We start from the raw sequence: 22106 nt of genomic DNA on the forward strand, positions 1-22106 counted from the left end.
TATAGAACCACAAGGTGGGAGTCCGCGACACGGTGTATGTTTGTTGTTTCATTATGGAGGAAGGAAACAGACTGCCGCTGTATATAAACATACATTATTCGCGAACATTAACGTGACGTGAACAAAAACTGGCAACGCGAACGGCGCAGCGTAAGTCATTGCAAATATTTTTCGCAAGTAAGTTTTGCTTTTATTTTGGGACTCGAGTCTTATTAGCCTTCCTCGAGTCAAGTCGAGTCATTCTGATGAGGGACTCGAGTCGAGTCGAGTCATTTGCTCGCAGTGACTCGAGTCGAGTCGAGTCATTTACCCGTCGGGACTCGAGTCGAGTCGAGTCGCCAAAAAATGTGACTCGAGTCGGACTCGAGTCGAGTCATTGACTCGAGTCATTACAACTCTGGCAAATGTTCACAGATACCGTACTTCTCAGGTTAGTTGTTAGCACACGTCTACAGATTTGGAGCACTTTTGTTGCTTCAAACGAAAAAAAATGCACAAAGGACAAATGATCTACATGTACATGTATGTAAATTTAAATTCTGTAACAAAATTGTTTTGACAGCAAACATTTTCCCAGTCTTTTTCAGTGAACATGTGCGTCGACACATTTGATGAGGTGGGTGATGGATATTCTTGTAAAGTGTTACGGTTGAAACAGAATTTACAATTTCCTGAAATGGAAAACAGTTTTGAAACAGAAAATGCACTCAAAGACATTCTGACGTCAGCGTGAATCTATGAGGCAACAGCACCTGCATTACAATGCTAATCCGATTCAATCCAATGCTATACTGCCGGTCCAACTCAATGATGGGTGAATAAAGCTTACACTCGATCGTAACCCCATCTAAAAACACGTTGAAATTGTGCAGCAGCAAGATTCCAGTCAAACCAGTGAGTTTGGCAGTTTTGAGACATCATCTTACATTAAAAAAAAAACTTTTTAATTTTGCGGACACGCATGGCTACGGCAACACGCACGCATACCAGAAACTGGAGCCTTTTTTTTTGGGCCTAACTCAAAATAAAGCAATTAAGGTAATACATGTACAGTCAGTCATCCATGATAGAATGGGTCTATAAAAATCACAAGGCCACCAATGACAATAAGCACTAGTATGATTGTACATGTACATTATGTATTTTGTAATTACAGAGGATCAATGATGTAGAAGAAGTAATGTTATAGAATAAATCACATGCACATATGGTACACATACATGTATTGTCTGTTCGCTGTAGGAACATGTGCACAAATTTAGGCCTACATGTAGATTATACTTAAAATCCTCCGCGCTGCTCCAGGATATCACTGGCTCTGCCTCAACATGCTGACAGGGATTGCTGGAGGATTTTGCATCCTACATGTACATGTGGGTTGCATCCTAGCAAAAATGACTATAGGGATTTAGGGTTTTAATTTCCCAATTACTTGCAGCTTGAGAATAAATCAGGTGTATCTGTTTCTGCAATGGCGGCACAAAAGTACACCTGTACAAAAATGAAACCCAGAATATTTTAGCCTTTTTTGTGTGGAAGGTTGCTGATAGCCCAAAATATAATAAAAAATAAAAATATAATATGTACATGTATGTAACTTGTAAATATCATTAAAAGAAAAAATGTCCAATTGTTGAGAAAAAAAATGAACAGGGTATCTTTTATAATAATATTTAACACATTACATGTATGTTTAAGTACAAACATGTACACATGTTTCATTGATTTTTAACATTTTCTGCTGATCACTGTATTCGCAGCCTCCTGTCTGCATTGCTTGTGATGTTAACAATGTTTATGACAACATTATTCAGTCATATATGCTTATACCAGCCAAGTTGTTCATGTCAGTCACGCTAGTCTTCAGGAGCTTAACAAAATATTAAAAATGGAAATCTCTACCCTGGCTCTTGCTACATCACACTGATCAATCTTTACCAGACCAAATGTGCTGCTACTAAAATAATCAATTCCATTTTTTAAACAAAATATTGTCACTCACATCCATCGGGATATTAGGCTTTTATATGTACATGTAGAATGTTCATATTTATGTAACAATGGGGTGTAACACTATGTGTGATTGTGATAACATGAAGTTGTTTGGACAAACGATGACATTTCAAGGTACTTGTATAAAGCTATAGGCACATGATTTTTTCTATTTTTATTCAAGCATGCATGTATAATTTAAGGTAATTTTCCCCATGACATGTACCTGTACATACTATGTACATCCCATATAATCCCCATGTTGTATTTTTATTCAAGCATGCATGTATAATTCAAGGTAATTTCCCCATACATGCATGTACTAGTACATGTACATCCCAAATAATCCCCCTGTTCTATTTTTATTCAAGCATGCATGTATAATTTAAGGTAATTTTCCCCATGACATGTACCTACTATGTACATCCCAAATAATCCCCATGTTTTATTTTTATTCAAGCATGCATGTATATTAAATTCAAGGTAATTTTCCCCATTACATGTACACGTACGTACTATGTAGCCTACCGACACATCCCAAATAATCCCCCTGTTCTATTTTTATTCAAGCATGCATGTATAATTTAAGGTAATTTTCCCCATGAAATGTACGTACTATGTAAATCACAAATAATCTCCATGTTTTATTTGTATTCAAGCATGTATGTATAATTTAAGGTAATTTTCCCTATGACATACATGTACGTATTATGTACATCCCAAATAATCCCCCTGTTCTATTTTTATTCAAGCATACATGTATAATTTTAGGTAATTTTCCCCATGACATGTACCATGTACGTACTCGGTACATCCCAAATAATCCCCCTCAGACTTTTTTTTGAGAATAATTTCCCACTAAATGTCAAAACACCGACATCTACCAGTACGACTGTCCGAAACAATGTATACTGTACATGTACATGTTTTTCCGCCAATCTCTCAATCGATATAATTTTCTTCTTCATCATCTTCCTTTTTTTCTCTTTCTTCTCCTTCTGTTTTTCTCATTGATGCACTGATGATGCGTATGAGGTCACCTTTTTGGCATCAAGATAACATCCGTTCTTCAACTTCAATATCATCACAGCACTAGCTTCAAGCTGCTGCCAAAGGGCCAACACTGGCAATGGGCGCCGCGAGGTCGGCTAACAAATTTCCACACAGGTGTGATGGACTCCGTCATGGCAACAGGCTCTGCCATGGCAACGGTTTAACCAGAGTTAAGCCTACCGTCGACAACAGATGATTAGTTCATCTCCAAAGTGGTTCCACTACTTTGGCGATAATGCAAACCATTATTGCGAGAGTCTTTTACACATAACCCATTTTACCAAGTTGTAGGTTATTTTTATAAGGCTGATAAAAGTTGTGTGTTTATGGTATAACACCCTAAATAATTATACAAGGTACAGTTAGATATGAAAATGATTTTAATTTGTTTTTGTCGGTCAGTATTTAGTTTGTTTAAAAATGTGCTCTGTTAAATTTAACCATGGAGGAATAAGAACACATTCCTCCATGATTTAACCAACAACACACCAAAAATCGCATCTAATTTATAGGGAAGGTCAGCAACTTGGCCTTAAAAAAACTCCAGGTATGTCGGGTTACCATAAACACACATTTTTATTTGCTTTACTGTATTTTATTTACTTATTTTTTTGGTTTTGTTTAGGTACAATCCTTTTGAAGCACATTTCTCTTTATTACAAGACCATTAGATTTTGGAATATTAGAATGTTGATTAGGCTGGGACGGGTTTAACAGCAAACTTCTCGGCCTGTCTTTCTTATCAAAACACACGCAGGACTTGTAGGCCCTAACAAATTATTGTCCAAGTTTAGCAATTTCTTTTGGATATGCTAGATTGACATCCATTAGTGGCTGCCACGCTTGCATGTTTTTTGGGTCATCAAACATGTATTCCAGAAATCATCAGATAGAGCATACTGTACATGTACATGTATTGTACCAGCATCTTTTAAGCATGAACAGGGAAAATTATGGGAATAAAATAAAATAACTTGGTTATTTATTCACTGTACATGTGTATAGTGTTTTCTTTTTTAATAAGTTAACCCGGCTCTTTAAACTTGTTCTGGAAATGCTAATATTCTAAAGTGCCTTGTCCATACCAGCATCCTTCAGATGCATCTGAAGGATGCTGGTATCTAGATGGTTGGATGAGGGGAAAAAATCCATGATGATTTCTGAACGAAAACAAACGATCATAATTGTTGGATTCAGTATGCTTGTACATAGTTTGGAGCAAATATTTCCTCTCTACATTGTAGAGACAAAACCCACAAGGGTTTTACAGTATGGAAACTTTTTTGAGAGAAGGGAATTATTGTCTGGCAGCCAACAATTCAAAAGTGTAAAGTAATATTTCAATAACTAATCATCGGCCAATTTTTTCAGTCAATGTCTCACTCAAAATTGAACTACCAAATTACATATTGCTAAAAAAACAGGATGATTAAAAACTCCAAAAAAAAAAGCATGGGGAACACACTTTGAAATACAGTCAAGTGTATAGGGGGGGGGGCCCTCGTAGCCGAGCGGTTAGAACGTGGAGCTACGGAGTGGAAGGTTGGCGGTTCGAATCCCATTCGAACCAAAAACTGGAAAACTCTCTCTGACGACCCAACAGTAAAATGGGTACCTGATTCGTTCAGGGAAGGTAAGACGGCGAGAGGAGAGGACTGGGCCCCGCCACTCATATGCCGCGCCCAAGACACAGTGGACCTCTAACATCCCACTGCCCCTACGGCCAGGAATGGCTATACCTTTTACCTTTTTAAAGTGTTTAGAGAGAGGTGTTTAAGGTTACTCTGCCGGTATGTGACTAAGAACATGTATGTAAGGAACATTTTTCCAATGTGGCCTGAAGGTTTCCCAAACGCCCCCTTAATAAACCGTAATTCTACCCAGAGGAAATATTTACCAAGGCCTAAGTTTCTACAGAGACATCTAACTTACATGTACATGTGTAACACCCAGGTTGTTGTCCGGATGATCGAGGCAGTCTCATCTCAACATGACCGTACCTCAAGCGTTTCAACTCTGAACAACATCCATCACTTCCCCAAAATGCATGATACATCCACTTGTAGAACAGGTTTTCGTATTTTTTTTCCACCCTAAACAAATTTGGTGATCTGGAATCCACCCCTTTGCCTTTTCTTAAAATCAGTGCCAAACAGTTCACTTTCATACCCTGTGCACATTGTGAAACCAATTTCATAAAATGTGGATGTACCTTTCTCATGTAAATTTTGACATGGGGTACCATAAGACGATGAGTTTTTCAACCGACAACTGTGTACGTACATGAAATGCTCTCACTCATCGATGATTTAGTGTGAAATATTAACAACCATACAACTGCTTTCTTCAACTGGACTCACACTTTGCCGTCTGTACAAAGCATGAATGTCTACATACACACCAAGTTTCAATTCGGGCGATTCACAATGCAGTGCGCCACCACAAGTTTGCCACGGAGAGTTCATTTTTCCCAGTGCATTGTGGGAGATGGTCGACAACTTCGCAGCGCGGGACATTTGAAATTGTTATTTTTTCCGGTCAGTAGTTTCTTAAGCGTAGGATTCGAGTGTATGTTTGCCCTTTTCTTTTCTTGTTATCAATATGGTGGGTTTTTTTTTAAGGCGGCAGAACGCTATGCCCCTATCTATAACAAATTTGCTCAAGTTGTCTACTGACACTCATTGAAATGGGCCATTGTTTTATCGACCGTAAACTTAAAAAAATTGACTCTCCATGGCAAACTCTTGGTGGCACACTACATTGTGAATCGCTCAAATTAATTCTATCCATCTATGATCTATCATTGCACGGCCAAAATCTGAAACGTTCCACTGCTGACATCCGGCACGATAGAAAGTCCGGCATGATAGAGCTTTGGACTAACTTCACACCAAACTTGTGGCTAACATAACACCTCCCCCTTTACTCCACCCCAGGGTTCTACATCTATCTAATGAGTTGATTGGATTGAGAAAACCACTCCAAGCTGTGTAAACACACCATGTTGCTTACACTGGGGCTCTGCTAAAAGATACTTTTAAAACCCTAAAAGCCTTTATTTTTCACAGAGCCTAAATGAGTTGGGGGGTTTTCAGCTGGCACACTGATTTGGTACATTTTGACTCCAACAAAACTTGGTTGCAGGGTATACATATTGTTAATTACAAACAACATAATTAGATATGAATAATTTTCATAGCTAAACATAAAAAGAGGTAAGGGCGAAACAAAATTGGATTTTTCATCCAGTGCAAAAAATAATTCGATTTTTCATCCTCCGAATCTGGAGTTTTGAAAATGCATACAAACTGTAGGTAGTTTGAGGGTTTTTTATTTTTTTGCTGATTCGGCAAGTCAGCCGAAACAGCTCTTGTTTTTCCCAAACACCCCCCCCCCCAAATAACTTGATGTACATGTGTACATGTTTCTATACTGGGATGTGTTATACATGTAAGTGAAAATTGAACCAGCTGTGTCTTGACCAAGTGACATTTCTAGTTTTTAAGTTCGAATCTTTCCCACAATTTCAACTGTTCATTAAAATTCTCTCTTTCTTCATGACCTGGTGACTCATGTCACGGGAAAGGATCGATCTCACGTTGTGGTCAGTGGCAGAACGAGGGTGCGAAATGGAGTGACTCTGTTCATCCTCATGGCATTATGGGGTTGAAATGTTTAATATTCCTATGTTGCATTGGCACTCATTCAATACTATGCACACACTGTAAGGCACACATTTTACAAGTGGACTACATGTACAGTAGGTGACCACTTCTGTTAAATGTGATATGATACTGACATCCCATCATGTCCCATGTTAGTCTCGTGAAACAAGCAGATCACCTTACATTGGCCGGCTTTAATTAAAAACATGCCAATCATCTCACTGCACGCAAAAGGCGAGAAAGGTCATGCCATTTAATTATACTGTAACTGTCCGACAAAAAAAAAAATTGTGTACACAGACAGCACTTATAAATTAAGTCAAATCTGTGGGTTAATATTTACAGACCAAATAAATACAACACAATGAGCCGTTTCTGCGATCTCAGACGATTTACAAATGGATGAGTTATTCTGTGATACAAAATAGCTGGGAAGTCAGAGAACAGGTTCAGTTAAATTTACATGCACCATGGACACAAAATACAGTAATCTGTCAATTTCTTTGGGGATGCGATACGAGTGATTGCAGTAAATATCACACGAGATCATAGAACAGACCTGGGGATGCATTTCAAATCAAATGGCTGACTTATTTCTCAATTACGAAAGACTGTGAAAGACGCGTGAAGGAAATTAACGACCACTGCCAATATGACTGCAATAACTGTGAGGATATTATAAGAATTAACTGTAGTTGACTAATCCTGCAAGAAATCATTGTAAATGGAAACTGTCACTTTGGGCAGTTTTCTAAATTGGACTGAAGACAATCATGCAAAAAAAAAACCTCACAATTTCTCATATTACTTTAATGTTTGATTGTTTTAGGTTTTTACTGCTGCTAATGACAGCAATAACTTCTAGAATATTATTAGGGATTAACAACAGTTGACTAATTCTGCGAAAAAAATATCATTTAAAATAGAAAAGATCAACTTTGGGCAGTTTTTTTTTAAATAAGACTGAAGAAATATTTCACTGAATCATATGAAAAAAAATCACTCATAATTTCTCATATATGCTTTTAGTTCCATTGTTTTAAGTTTTTTCTTTTCGGTGTAAGAATAATTTTCTTTTTAGGCCTAAAATATATTCACAACTGAAGCAATACATGAAAATAACATATTGATTCAGCTAAAACTGTCAATCATGTTTCAAATTGTCCTTGTAAGTAAACACTATTGTTAAAATTTGAGATTGGAAAGTGCAATGTACAAATATTCATTTAAATGATTAACTTGTATGTAAATAGCACTTACAGCATGCGTGTGACACTGAAATGTGCATTCCGTGAGGCATCATTTTACCTACCCTTACTTTTTCTAATAGAGGCAAATTCTAGAAAAATCACACCATCGTCTTTCTCCAATCTCTCTTATCTTATCAAGCCATATACTGTCTGTGATGAGTCACACCTTGATATATTCAAGGTGCAGATTTTTTTCCTTGCCCACAGTAGAATTGAATAGTCTTGTCTTTAGAACTTTTCAATGGGAAGAACCCTGGTTAGAGTAATGAGACTATAAGCATGTATGGATTCACTGTTAAGTTTGATCTGACTGCAAGAATGACAAACCTTGGGAACGAAGTTTTGTTTCCATCTTGCACTCCAGAACAAAAGGGTAATTTACGTGTGGCGATCGATATGGACTGTTTTGCAGTACGTCTTTAATAACTGTCAAGGGCTATCGAAAAAAATTTACCATCTACAAACAAAGTGGCAATAAATCGCTGCAACTTTATGATAAAGTAACATCGCAGTCGAGTGGGTACCAGTTTACTGTACGTATTTTTTTTTCTTCAAATATTGAAAGTGGCAAAAAGCTTTTCAAAAAGTCGGACCTTGATGACCTGAATATTTAGTATATATTTGGGACAGCCCCAAAAAACAAAATGTATGATTTACAATCGCTTACAGTTATTTGACATTTGATGTTGTAACGTTTGGCGGCTGGCAAGTACCAATCAACACTGTTCATATATGATCACTCCTAGCTTGCCAAAATGCACAAGTATATAAACATGAAAAAGCAGGCCGGCCAGACGAGTATGTTTTTAGTCTGCGATACGTCTCTGCGATACAGCTCAATCCAATCCCAGAAATGTCCCAAGCTTATCGCGTACGTACATGTTTTTACGTCAGTAACATATATACACACAGGTACCCTACGCAAATAATACGCTCTGATTAAAAACAAAGAGCAGAAGTTGATGCACGAAGCAAAAGGGCAAATGACCAAGAAAAAATTAAAATAAAAAAAAGACATGATGATGCAAATAGCACAAGGGCACAACAGGATGTGAGCCCTGCAATCGCAGCCCACGGTTGCCTCTTTGACATTTGGAGGGGACTATATGGGCAACTTCCTAGATTGCGGATGATCAATAGTTTCCCATACAAGAGTCTGTGATGAGTGCGGCACACCTTATGAGCCATACAAGGGTTCCTAGACGATGCCGGTCAGTTCCTGTGCGTGTGGGCATAGGCCTTTTACAGCCATGCACTAAAATTATACACCTTCCAGGCTACCAGCTCATGTACAGCCAATGTACAAAAACTCCTTCAAAACAAGTACATGTACATACTGGACTCCTAAAAGTGCAACTTTAGAATCAGTCAAAGGTTACCCTCATGAAGAACTGGTTACCCTCATGAAGAACTAGATGACATAAAAAATATCAATCTGAAATTTGTCTCATCATCGCACCCTACACAAATCATATCTTGTTCAAGCAGGTCACGTTTAAAGATGCAGCGTAGTATAAACGAGTCCTGTTTATTACGTCACGATTTACTATGTTTTGTTTGCTGCCCCCAACGACGACTTTTACACAAATTTACACAAATCGGGTCGAAACAGGACCAGAAAAACAGCTCTCAAAAGTACCTTTTGTACTCATTTCATGACAGACACAATAGTCATTTTCATTTCATCACACCTTAAGCTACATACATGTATATACCCGAAAAATGATGGAAATGTCTTTGAGCATTCCACAACCTCTTTAAAACCGAATACTAATGTCAATGTGGATATGAGATTATTCCGTTCATTATATTCATTTCAACAGAACTTCCACAGTCTACTTGGTCAGACAAATTATCTCCAATCAATTCACAAAATTGCAACGGGTTGGTCTGTTAAATCAATTTATTCAGTAGATGTAATTACTGCAGTCTAGTGCATGGAATTACTGCAGTCTAGTGCATGGACTTCCCATCCTGTGTCAGCAACAAAATTTACACAAACATGTAGGCCTAGTACCGGTAGGCCTACATGTATCTCACTATTTTGTAACATTTGAAACTTAGGTCTAATGAAGGCCACCATCATGCAAACCTCCATAATTGTATCCTTGTTTCTTTTCTTGATCTACCAGTAACTTCTTATTAACTTTTTACAGTATTTCTTTATTTTGAAATAAAACATCCTGAAAAGTATTTACATTTATTACGCAATTTGTTTTCCAGTTTGGCTACAAATGCACACGTTCATTGTCGGTCGCACAAGTTAGCTAGTCTACATGGAATATCCCCTTGCACAGCAAGGTCCATGATATTTGAATAGATTCGGTGATTAATTAAATGCAAAAATAAAAACTGCGTCTTGACCTCAAGATTCTGACCAGTCAGTGGGCGCCTTCTACATGTGTATGTACAAATGTACATCGGGTCTTCGGTATTAACCCATTGTTGTATTACAAAAGCATGGCATCAAATTTACCAAATCAACAGCTTAGTCAAATCACAGTTTTTAAAGTCAACTCCAATTGGCTGGCACACGGGGTCGCATAAAATTTGCATGTTAGGATATCTGACATTCGACCATGGCTCTGCACACGTGAAGGTCTAATCCTCTGACTACAATTTGGCAAGGTTGATCAGATTAATAAAACCGTGTACATGTACCTGGCTTTCCTATATATCATCACTATGGTCTGGTGCCTGTCTGATTTCTCCCCTCCTCCCCTCCCCCACCCCCCCCCCTCTTCCCTCTCGTCTGCCCTCTGGTATTTCCAAATCCCAGTGCCAAATAATTAGCCGTGCTTGGTTTCCTCTGTAGACGTATGCTGCGGGACCAATTAATGATCTCTCCTTCTGGTAGACCGGTAGGCTCATCTCCTACACACATGCAGGCGCGTACGTGTGATGGGATAATGAGATGTGCTGACAGCTAAATTATCTTTATCAGGCATGAACAATTCTGCGTATTTTACCCAAGCTGTGAATTGGCATTTGTTAAAATATTACAGTTTTAGTACTACATGTACCTGTCATTCCATATCCACTGCGCAGCTCTATAGGCCTACGTTACAAATGTGATGCCACATTGTGTCTTCAAAATAGTTACACCTCGACAAAAAGCGCACACGTTTAACACAGATGCACCGAACTTGAGACAATGGAGTGATGTCATAAAATGTCAAAAGTGGTTCCAAGATTGCTGTTTCTTTTTGTTCATTATTATTTCTGGTAATGAAACTGCAAAAAAAGATGAGTGCGTTCATTTAAACTGTGCAAGCCTTATAAATATGCACTGCTACACACAAGACTGCAGAAACATACAATAATGAAGAAAAGGAGATGGCACATGATTACGAGGTGCTGGGTGGAAACCAATGAATCTAGCAGTGACTGAAAATTCAATGTCAGCCTAGGGGTGATAATGACCCAGGTCATCACACAGTGCTGTCAAACGCAAGAAAAAAGCTCTTCATCGACCTACTGATATGCCCTGAAAAACAAAAACAAAAGACTTGGGAAGGGGATAGGGCTACGTTGGCAGAGTAGCACTGACGTGTACATTTCACCTTTCACCTTTGTGACCTACATGAAGCTACATATAGAAGTTTGTATCTCACAAATTCTGGATTAAGTCTTCCGTTGCTACTGTACTTGTACCTTATCCCTCAAGCTATTTCTTTATCTGTGGTTTTCCTTACACACTATATACAACTTAACATTTCTTCACTGAAGCTTCAAGCTTGTGAGCCTACACAGAATGAAGTTTCCAAGCTTTCGACTTGCCAGTGTAATGTTGCAAGCACTTTTCTTCAATGAGCCACAATTCTCTCCTACGAGGAAATATTAAGCCAAAATTTCAATCATCTCACATGTAGAATTAATTAATCACACCAAGCCAAACAGCCTGTATCATGACATTACCATTAAAGGAGTAGGCTACATATGTGCATGTTAAACCGGAGTCAAACACGTGAACCAATGTACATGCTGGACTCCATGCTCATGTACCCCAGGGGCGGATCTAGCTTTCAGGAAATGGGGGGGGGGGGGGGGGTTGCTATAAGGCCGCAGGTTGGGTCTAAGGCGTGCCAAAGGCATGCCCAGCTAAGGGGGTCCGAGTCCGGGCCCGGGGCATGCCCTCGGAAAATGTTTGATATGATTTCTCCTGCATTCTAAGTCAATTCAAGAATACATTTTAGAACTTGCATTCTATTTAGTATTATTTTTGGCCCCATTTTATGAATTTCATAACATTAGTCAGCGGCTGAACGGGGTCTGGGGTTACACCCCCCAACCCCCTCTAGATCTGCTACTGCCCCTCAACGGTTGCAAAGGGAGATTGAGGGAGACCAGTGAGGCCGGGGCATTCCAAAGCATTTCTGACGGCGCCTGACACTCACGCAAAAATGCTAATGTTTGTACACATTCAGAATAAAATATGCGCACAAACCAACTGTATGTATGCACAAGGTGATTACCCCCACTGTGACCCTTGAAAGTAGCCATCTATTGTTTGTGCACGGAGTGACCATTAGAAATGATATTTTAACGGTATTCTGTTCAGCTTACCTGTTTAATTGATTAACCCTCCTATGCAAAAACATGCATTCTTTGCAAAGTTATCCTCCCAGTTAAATCAGTCAAGCTATGGGATACGTGTACAGGGCAAGTCAGAATGATCTGGACCAGAGTTCACCATTATGTTTTGTGGCAAATAGAGTATATTGAGAAAAAATGAGTGCTTCATGTGAATGGTTATTACCTTGTCTTCCACAGGAATTTTCAAATTTTCAAATTAGTGGCTGCAGTGAGAAGTTATGCCATTTTCATTGAAGTGGCTTATTTTCCAGTCTGCACACGGAATTGGTTTTGCCTTTTTTAAACGTGTCAATAACCTCAAGTGAGTCAGTCGCCATGACTAGGTTTTTATTTGTTATTACACTGCTTCACATCAGTACGCGATTTCAATAAATTTGTTGAACCATGGAACGCATGGTCAGAGTGCTACTTTAGTGTGTGTTCCTTGCTAGAGCTTTTCTTCAAACTGGTACAATGGATTTACATGAAACTTTCACCAAATATGTCCAAAATACCAGCCTATAACATATACAAATGTATCTCATCTGCACTTGTTTTGATGATTGCTACATATTTTTCATATTTTTTTAATTTGGGTCCAGATCATTCTAACTCACCCTGTACATGTACATGTACCGGTATGTGGCTTGGAAAAGAGGCCGATTACCTCAAGATTTTGTGTGGTTATTGCACCAGGTCCACATCTACAACTATAGACATTTCGATATGAGATACACATTGCTGAATGCGTATCGGATAAAAAACCCTGTAATTATACAATGTAGCCACTATTTTTCGAGCCGCATGTACCATACATATCCCATACATGCTTTCATTTCATACATGTACACAGTACTGTAAATGCCAACTGTACTTTGGTCGTGCGGCCCTCGGAACAATCATTTCCCGCAGCTGACCGCTTCAGTTAGGATTAATAATTACATGCCAATCCGTGTCGGCCAGTATTAATGATCAATTAAACAGACAGATCCAAGCCATGGCCGAACGGCCCATCATCCCCGGCAAAAATCTGACAGGGCGTGCTGACTAGCCGACGGGAGGCAAGACAAGAGGAGAGATTGATTGGACGCTGGTCGACGGTGGCTCGCTTGGCGTGTTCTCAGCTGATGAACTCTAAATCATGACATATGCTGGGTTTCACGTTACACGCAGTATCTTTTAGTGTTTGCTTAACGTGAATGACGCACATAGCTTTTACGTAGATTTAACATACAAAACATACGTACATGTACTTGCATGGTAAAATTGGTACATGGAGGCCTACAAACGTGCATTTTGATGTAAATCGTGAGTATTTTTTTTGTAAATATCCTAATAATTCTACATTAATGACATATTATTTATGTATTCAAATCTCATCTTATTTTACAGCATTTGTTTTTAGAGTTACACCACACAGTGATGTTTACATACATTCTCTCAGTGATGGATCTAGGGGGTGCGGAGGGGGTGCCCGCTCCCCCAGCACTCCAGCAGTGACCAAAATTTTCTAGATTAAGGCCATTACATACATTGTAAGTATCATGGAGTGTTCTTTAAAATTTTGCAAAATCCTTTTTTTTAACCCTCCTGCTCAGCAGGAGGGTCTGAACAGTTACAGACAGTCAAAAAAATCAATCCTCTTCCCCTGCCATGCCTTTTGCACAGGCTGGTCACCAACAGTCAGATCATATTTCAAGCAAGCACTGTGACTAGTCAAATTCAGTCAACAGCCAAGAGCAGGCAAGAAGTAGGCACAGCTGGCTTCTCAATCATCTACAGTCAAAGTATAGCTGTATCAAATTACATAAACAGTCACAGCCAGTCAATCCTGCTTTGTGGCTGGGAGCTCTAAACTGTTAAAAAGAGTCACTTGATTGATTTTGTCTGAATGGACAACCTGAGACAGAATGTATGTTTGCATAGGAGGGTACTACATTTACATGAAAGTCACTGTACTTTACAAACTCCCCTACTTTACCTCCATTACTATTCACTAGTCGAAGAATTTCCATTCTCAGCTTTCCTGTTCAAACAAGTGATTAATAACAACTCTTTCAGTTCGAGGAATTTCTAAACTCAGCAGGAATTGACTGATCTGTACTTGCCATGCCATATATATTAATTGCTGGGGGGGGGGGAGCCCTTTTTGATCAGTACGTTTATCACACACAAGAGACTTGCGGCCAGTCTAGACTTAATAGGAATCCTTGGGCCTTGGAATGCGCAGCATGTATGCAATGGCAGCTATGCAACAAGACGTAGTCGTGACTGAATATCACACTTGCGCCCTGCGCTTAAGCTGCCTCGTTCATAACTCGGCTGAACAGATTAACAGTGTTGGGAAAAGGTCAACGTAGTATACATGTACATCAAATGAAGGTGTCTGGTAAATCCATCATGTTCTGGTACTTGTGAATAATCAAAACATACACATGTACATGTACAGACACTGTGGTTTTTAATTAAATCCTATCATCACATTGTCTGAAAGAAGTCTGAGGAAAAACTACAGTCCCGGCCAAATCTCGCTGGCCCCCCCCCCCCCCCCCCCCGGCCCCCGGTCAATGTTGTCTCTCATTGCAAGGTCTGTGGTTCAGGCTGGAGATGACAACATTGACCAGGGGTCCGGGGAGAGGGGGACCAGGGGGACCAGGGGACCAAGGCAGGGTAGGATGGTTGTCACGTGTCCCAACCATTTTGGCCAGGATTGTAGATTCAGTTTCAAACCCCCAAAATGGACTGAAATTAATTTATCAAAGAAAGCCACCTTTCTGTGAGAAAATGTCCAGATGTGTGGGTCATAGAATACGCAACGTTTGACTTGAAACAACTACAAACAAATCCTTTTCTCAGCTTGTCATCATCTTTTTTTTCTCGCAAAATGAAGTAAATATTACAACCTGAAAAAAGAAAGGTTATCAAAAGGCTGTGATTTTAGAAGCGCCACTGCATCGGGCATGTTCTATTTTACGATTCAATAGAGCTGTTTATCTCCCCAAGAAAGCTTTCAGTGATATGAAGAAAAATAGCAAACAAAATCAGAAATCCCCTACTTTCTTTCCACGTTTGTACAATTCAAATTTAATTCAAACTTACCAGGTTTCGTCATTCTCAAACTCCAGCTCTCCTTCCACGTCTATATAATCAACGCCGTTTCCCTTTGCCGAGCCCTCAATGGTACGGTAAGGTATGCGCACTGTGCCACGTGCTCCAGCTGACCTGACAACTTTGAGCTGCGCGGTGCCAACCGATTCCGATGATTTGACCTCCTTCTCCTCAAACTGGAATATCCCCGCATGGTCGTCATCCAGAATGGTAACCGTGGCGACGTAGGGTTCTACAAGTTTAGCCTGAGGTTCTTCCTGGTTGCTCTGGAACATGCCATCTGGTCCACCGACTCGAACGTTGCTCAGGCGGACGACGAAGTGTTCGTCTTCCTCAAAGATGTCATCGTCGATGATGGTCAGGGAGATGTCTTTCTGCGTCTCACCTGGCTTGAAGATGAGGGTGCCCTCAGCATAATGGTAGTCAGAGCCAGCGTTGGCCGTGGCATCTTCTGTGCGGTAGTCAACGTAGATGGTGCTGGTCATATTGCCACCCTGCCGCGTGACCGTGATGTTGAAATTGCCCACATTCTCCATGACGGTGTACTGCGCCGGCTCAAAGAAAATATGGGCAAAGGAGTCCTCTTGGGGGACCTCTATCTTGACCTCAGCGATACTGGCTCGGTTCTTCTCCAGCGTCTTCTTCAGGATGTTGCCAGCTCCACACAGCCTACGCGTAGCTTGGATGCGGTAGAAGGCTCTACTCTTTTGCTGCTGATTCAGTGCTTCGTAATTAGCCATCTGCTCCAGAGCCTGCAGATCTGCATCAGGATGCTTGGCTCTAAGCTCTCGGAGCAACCGAACCGTCTCCTTTCGTGTCTCCTCCAGATCTTTTACATCACTATCCAATGGATCAAGCATCTTCTTGCCACGGAAGTCTACATTTTCGTGGTCGTGGTTCATATTAAAGTGGTTGGCATTGGTCTCGCCAGGGATGCCCAGTTCAACGGCACCGGCGCGAAGGCTCGAGTCTCGCCGGACCACTTTTTCCGCCTTGTACTTCTTGCGAAGGAAGCGGTAAAAAAAAATGCGCTTGTCTGCCACGTAGGCCCACAACACAGTTAGTGGAAACATCGCGAGCGTAACTAAGGCCTCCCAGAGATCAATCACACCTGGGGTTATAAACTCCAAAATCATGTACATCCAAATGTAAGCAAACAAACTGACGGATGCCGTGACCATGAAGACCCGCAGATGCTTGATGCGCCGGACATCACCTGAAGGAATGACACTCACACAAACTGCGATTATTACAAAGAGGTTGAAGGCGGCACTGCCGACTATAGTACTGGGTCCCAGTTTCCCTGCTTGAAAATTATTTCCACATATTTCAATAATGGAGAGCAGAATCTCAGGGGCGGAGGACCCCAGAGCCATCAGAGTCAGATTGGAGACGGTCTCGTTCCAGACCCGTACGCTGACCGTCAGTACTTCACCGTTTGGTCTCTTGACTATCACTTCCTTTTCTTTGGACGTGATGACTTCGATGGCAGACATGAAACGGTCGGCAATGATGGAAACACCCAGGAACATGAAGCACAGTGCAGCAAAGTACACGATTGCCCGGGCAACCTGGTCTCCTAATCCTGGGTCCAGGGGCTCCCACACTGGTAAAATCAGCCCTCTTTTGCACTGAGTGTCAGACTCCGCAGTGGTACCTACCGGCATCGTGGTGTTAGCGTACATAGTTGTGGCAGCAGTTTGCTCGACGGTCGGTCCTGCTTGCATTAGAACAATCATCACCAGAGCAGGGAGTGCCGATCCCCCGTTGGTCGGAACCATCACTCTGGACAGTAACCCCAGCACAGCCATGGCTGTTTTCAGGACTCACGATCAATCACAACTCTGCAGAAAACACATGTAACGATTCTGCCATCTACCACGTCAAACACATCGCAGCACCGAGTCACCGCTGCTCAAGTTGGCATTCTATTGCTCAACACAATCACTTTTCATCTATGTCCCTTAAAAGTACGACACACGTCCTCACAGGTTTCCCCAGCGCACTGTTTTAACGCCCCCATAGATGAGCCAAGGTGGTGTTATGTTATTACAGTATCGGTAAACAGAAAAACAAGTGTTCATTGCTTGAGATCCAAGGCTGACACTCGCGGATGACCTAGAAGATGCGAGTCCTGTCCACTGATCTAGAACTCAACCAACAGTGCCAGTGACAAGGTGCGAGGTAGCAGTCAACATCTGAAATATGAAACAAGCGACAGAACAAAACAGGATTTATAAATTGTTCATGAATCATACATGTATATGATTCACCAAACCCCAAACCCCTCAGCAGTGTTTCTATTGTTAGCATATTTTGGGTGAGATTCTTGGCCATATGCTTCTGATTAGTGCCCTGTGAAGAAGAACAGCGACAATTTGGACGACTAACAACAAAGGGCTGGCCAGCTCACCATATAGGGCTGGTAGAGTGTCATCAGTGTGGTGTTCTAAAGGTCACTGGTTCAATGCCACTCCAGTTTCCATTTGTGGTTTTGACACTTTAAACCCACTAGCCCTCATACCGCCCAAAACCGCCCTGCCTGTTACTCATACCGCTTCAAACCGCCCCAGCACTCTATGGGTTTATTGAAATATGGAGGAGTAAATACAATGTAATACAATTTAATACAAGTGCTAAAGGGTTAAAGGGGTCCACACCCACCACAGAATGTAACTCTGCTGATATGATGAAAGTATAAATCAAGCAAGTTATTGAATGCAAGGTGTTTCACTGCTGCCAACTTTGAGTTAGAGCTGAGAGTGAGCTACATGTAAGAGCCTAACGGCGTGGCTTCAGGCCCGCTGAAGGGCCCCGAAATATTTGGGATTCTAGATGCTCTTTGGTGTGATCTGAGGCAATTTCTGACCACCTTAACCAATTTTTTTTTTTAAGCATTTGGGATTCAATTTTTTTTTTAACATTTGGGATTCTAGATGCTTTGTGGTGTGATCTGAGGCAATCTCTGACCACCTTAACCAATTTTTTTGAGCAAAAGATCATTAATTATTAAAACAACATTTTCGAGTTTTATTTATGAGTGAGAACGTGAAAACAACCTGAAATGTGCGAATCTCATGCTTAATGCGTGAGGGTTGGCAGCCCCAGCGTTTTTAAGCAGTAATAAGTTACACTCCTTATTCTTTGCTGTTTAAATATACTGGGACAAAAAAAATAACACTGAAGAGAGCCTATAATGGGAAAATATGTTTACACTATTTCATGTCCAACATTGTTGTCAAACAATGATGTCACATGCTTTACTGTACGTAAGGGCCTTCAAGGGAACCAAATTCTCCATTATATAAACTAGGGAGCAAAAGTCTTTTGCAAATTTTAGTCAAAGTGGTTGGGCTCTACCTTCCTCTTCCATCCTCCTCTAAAAACCTGCTGGTGGATTTTCTTAATTTTTTTTTTTGGGGGGGGGGGAGAGGGGGGGGGGGGACTGGGGTAAAATAAATGTTTCTTTCACAGCCAGAATTTGACATGGATCAGCCAGTACAGTGGAACGCCGCTATACCGAACATTCGGCTATACCGAACATCATCCTTGGCTCCCGGTTTTTAATGTACAAAACGTACCGAACATTGTTATTCAAAAAGTCAACAGATTAACAAAAAATCTACCGGTTGTACATGTATTAAACACTCTTTGGGCCACTTTTAATTCCCAAACATCAAATGACCTATGGTTATATCGTGTTTGAATGTTAAAGAGCGATAGATGGCTATTATTTCCCCAAGGAATAAAAGGGAAAACCAAGGGGGTATCGGCGGTTTAAAATCGCTATACCAAACGATCGTTATTATGAACACTTTCTGTGGATCCCACGATGTTCGTTATAGCGGCGTTCCACTGTATTAAGTGCTCCGTAGGCCCTAGACACCAGTGCTCCGTACATGTAGGTCCTGCTCCCGCCCTAGTTAGGTACCAGCACCTATTTCATAGCGCCAAGTCGCACTGGAGCCTCGCATTTCCTGCTGATGCTGAGCTGTACTAAGCAAGCCAGGCCAAACTGGTAGCTCTAAAAGCTTGCTGGCACCGTGTGCTTCAGAACGACAAACGTAAGGCCTAAATGTAAATTCTATACGTGCATGTACATGCAGCTACATGTACATCAACGTCAGTTTTGGTGAAATAGAAAAATTAAGAGAGACACTACAACTTTGAAAACTTTTGTGTGTACATGTGTTTTACAGCACACTGGGGTATATTCGTAGGCTCCCATGTTTTTTTGTAGACCCTAGGCACATGCCTACTGTGCCTGTTGGATAATCTAGGCCTGGGAGCAGTATAACGTTTTTTTGTAAATACACTAATACAGTAAAACTTTTCTTTTGAAATTCTAAAAAAAGGGAAATGAACAAAACTGCTGTAAACTGCTTACTGACTGGGTTGACCTGAAATATACAAATCAACAAAGTTAGAGGACCGAACGTTTCTATCCTGATAAAGATCCAGCTATATAGGATCAAAACGCAGGACCCTGTAACTTTTTCCTTTTGAAATTCTATTTTACTTCAAATCCCCACATGTAGTACGATTCCCGTCACAATTCACACAATTGATGTATTGAAGATATCTTTTGGGGCATTACGCTTAATGGACTGTGAAAAGTTAAGCTTTTCAAGCAAAATGCCCAAGAGCACAAAGGATGAAATTATCCAGAACCGTTTTACAAGAACGAAATGATGTTGTCAATAAGCCAATTTTCTCGTTGATTTTTCATCAAATTGCTCACAACAGTGGTGATTTGCGCATATCTGTGCAGGTATGGTGGTGGTGCTACCTTAGTTTAGTCTGTAATTGTTTTCTACTCATTAGATGTCACAGATTAGCTAATTAGTGAATTGTTGAGCGGTCTTGAATACTGTATTTTCATTGGCCTAAAACTATCACGTGTTCAGTTTATAAAAAGTCATGGCACACTCCCTGTGGGATATCACAGTTATAAGTACATTTTGTATCACAGTCACTTTTCCGATAGCAGATCACTAAAGTGTCTGACCTGCACGTCCAAATTTACGGAGTTGCCCTCCTATGAAGTACACATTGTTCACGGCAGAACAATCTTCCACCATGGAGCATGTGTCTCTGCTCAATTACAATATGAAGACAAGCAAAATATGCCAAATATGATCAAACAAATTACCGCCTAATCCAAAACGATTTTACATTCTCCTCAGCAATATTAACACAGTAATTATTATGCATTCCCCACTTACACCCAAGGTTTTCAACTTAGCGCACGTACGGTACTACAACAGTCACACGCCTAAATGAATATATGTACATGTACATCCATTATAACAATCACTACTACATGTGTGTAGTGCTATATTTGTAATAGTGCCCGGACCAAGTTTTCAAGATACTACATTTAGAAACTTACATGTAGAATCCTACGAGTATATCATCCTCTGCAGAAATCCAAATTCAGACTGTTTGATGTACATGTACAGACACAGTAGTGCTTACATGTGCACCACCAGCATGCTTGACGTATACTCATCCAAGACAGCACACAGATGGGAGAAACCTACACCATATCTGCACAATGTAACATGTCTGTGCGGCATATGAGATGCGTGGACTCCACACTGGCGATATGAACACCGCCACACGGCCCACCGAACCCCAATATCATCGGCATCATCCCACCGGCATCATCAGCATCCCAGATTCAATTGATGACATCACTGTCACCACGGCGACAGACAGTCCCCCTCCGACATGCAGATGCTGCTCGATGACTCGCCTCACCGTGTGCACATCAGTGTGTGTGTGGGCTGGGCTAGGGTTGTAGATTCCCCGTGCACTACTGGCTTTTTAGTGCACGGTTCGACCAATGCCACGGTAATCTAGTACACTTATGTCACATACAAATGCGCTGGCATGACAGCGAATTAATAATTTATGAAAATGTAAATCATATACACGCACTGCCTGGCAGGCAACATTACAAGGAAATTTGTTTGAGTCAAAAACAGATGAATTTTGCATGAAGCTTTAAATTTACATCGTATAATATATGCAGCAATATTAGATACATGTAGTCGTCTTGAGTTGCAATATTACATGTACATGTACATGTGTAGATCGGCTTGATCGAGTTGCAATGTTATTAGACATGTGAAATGCATGTTGTAAGCTGTATACCATGTCTTCACATACAGTAATTGTTAAACAAGTTTTTAAACAATATGCATTAAAATGATTTAGTATCTGGGATACAAAATGCTCAAAAATATACAAGACTGAGTGTGATATGCCTGTTAAAAAAAGGTATACATATCTTGACTAATAAGTCAAACACTGTTAAACAGAATTTAAAATAATAAATAAAATTCCAACTTCCACAAATGATTCACACTGCAATTCCTACACTAGAAAGTTGAAATTGTGCGCTAATTTTTTTCAGGAATAAATAAAACATTGTACTCTTTTTAAAACTGATTTAAGT

General features: G+C 40.5%; 1 protein-coding gene across 1 annotated transcript; it reads right to left on the minus strand.

Annotated features, from left to right (window-relative positions):
• Nucleotides 1–15466: 15466 nt before the first annotated feature.
• Nucleotides 15467–21603, minus strand: LOC119741794 (sodium/calcium exchanger 3-like). The gene is made up of 2 exons (XM_038217690.1): nucleotides 21036–21603; nucleotides 15467–17841 (listed from the first exon to the last, which is right to left on the minus strand). The coding sequence occupies exon 2, from the start codon at nucleotides 17452–17454 to the stop codon at nucleotides 15631–15633; it is 1824 nt and encodes a 607-aa protein (XP_038073618.1). The 5' UTR covers nucleotides 17455–17841; nucleotides 21036–21603; the 3' UTR covers nucleotides 15467–15630.
• Nucleotides 21604–22106: the final 503 nt, after the last annotated feature.

Source organism: Patiria miniata, unplaced genomic scaffold (assembly GCF_015706575.1).
Source record: "Patiria miniata isolate m_02_andy unplaced genomic scaffold, ASM1570657v1 HiC_scaffold_5, whole genome shotgun sequence".
Classification (NCBI taxonomy): domain Eukaryota; kingdom Metazoa; phylum Echinodermata; class Asteroidea; order Valvatida; family Asterinidae; genus Patiria; species Patiria miniata.

What these genes read in the sequence shown, in the direction of transcription:
- LOC119741794 (XM_038217690.1), bottom strand. Translation starts at nt 17,454, where the DNA reads ATGGCTGTGCTGGGGTTACTGTCCAGAGTGATGGTTCCGACCAACGGG.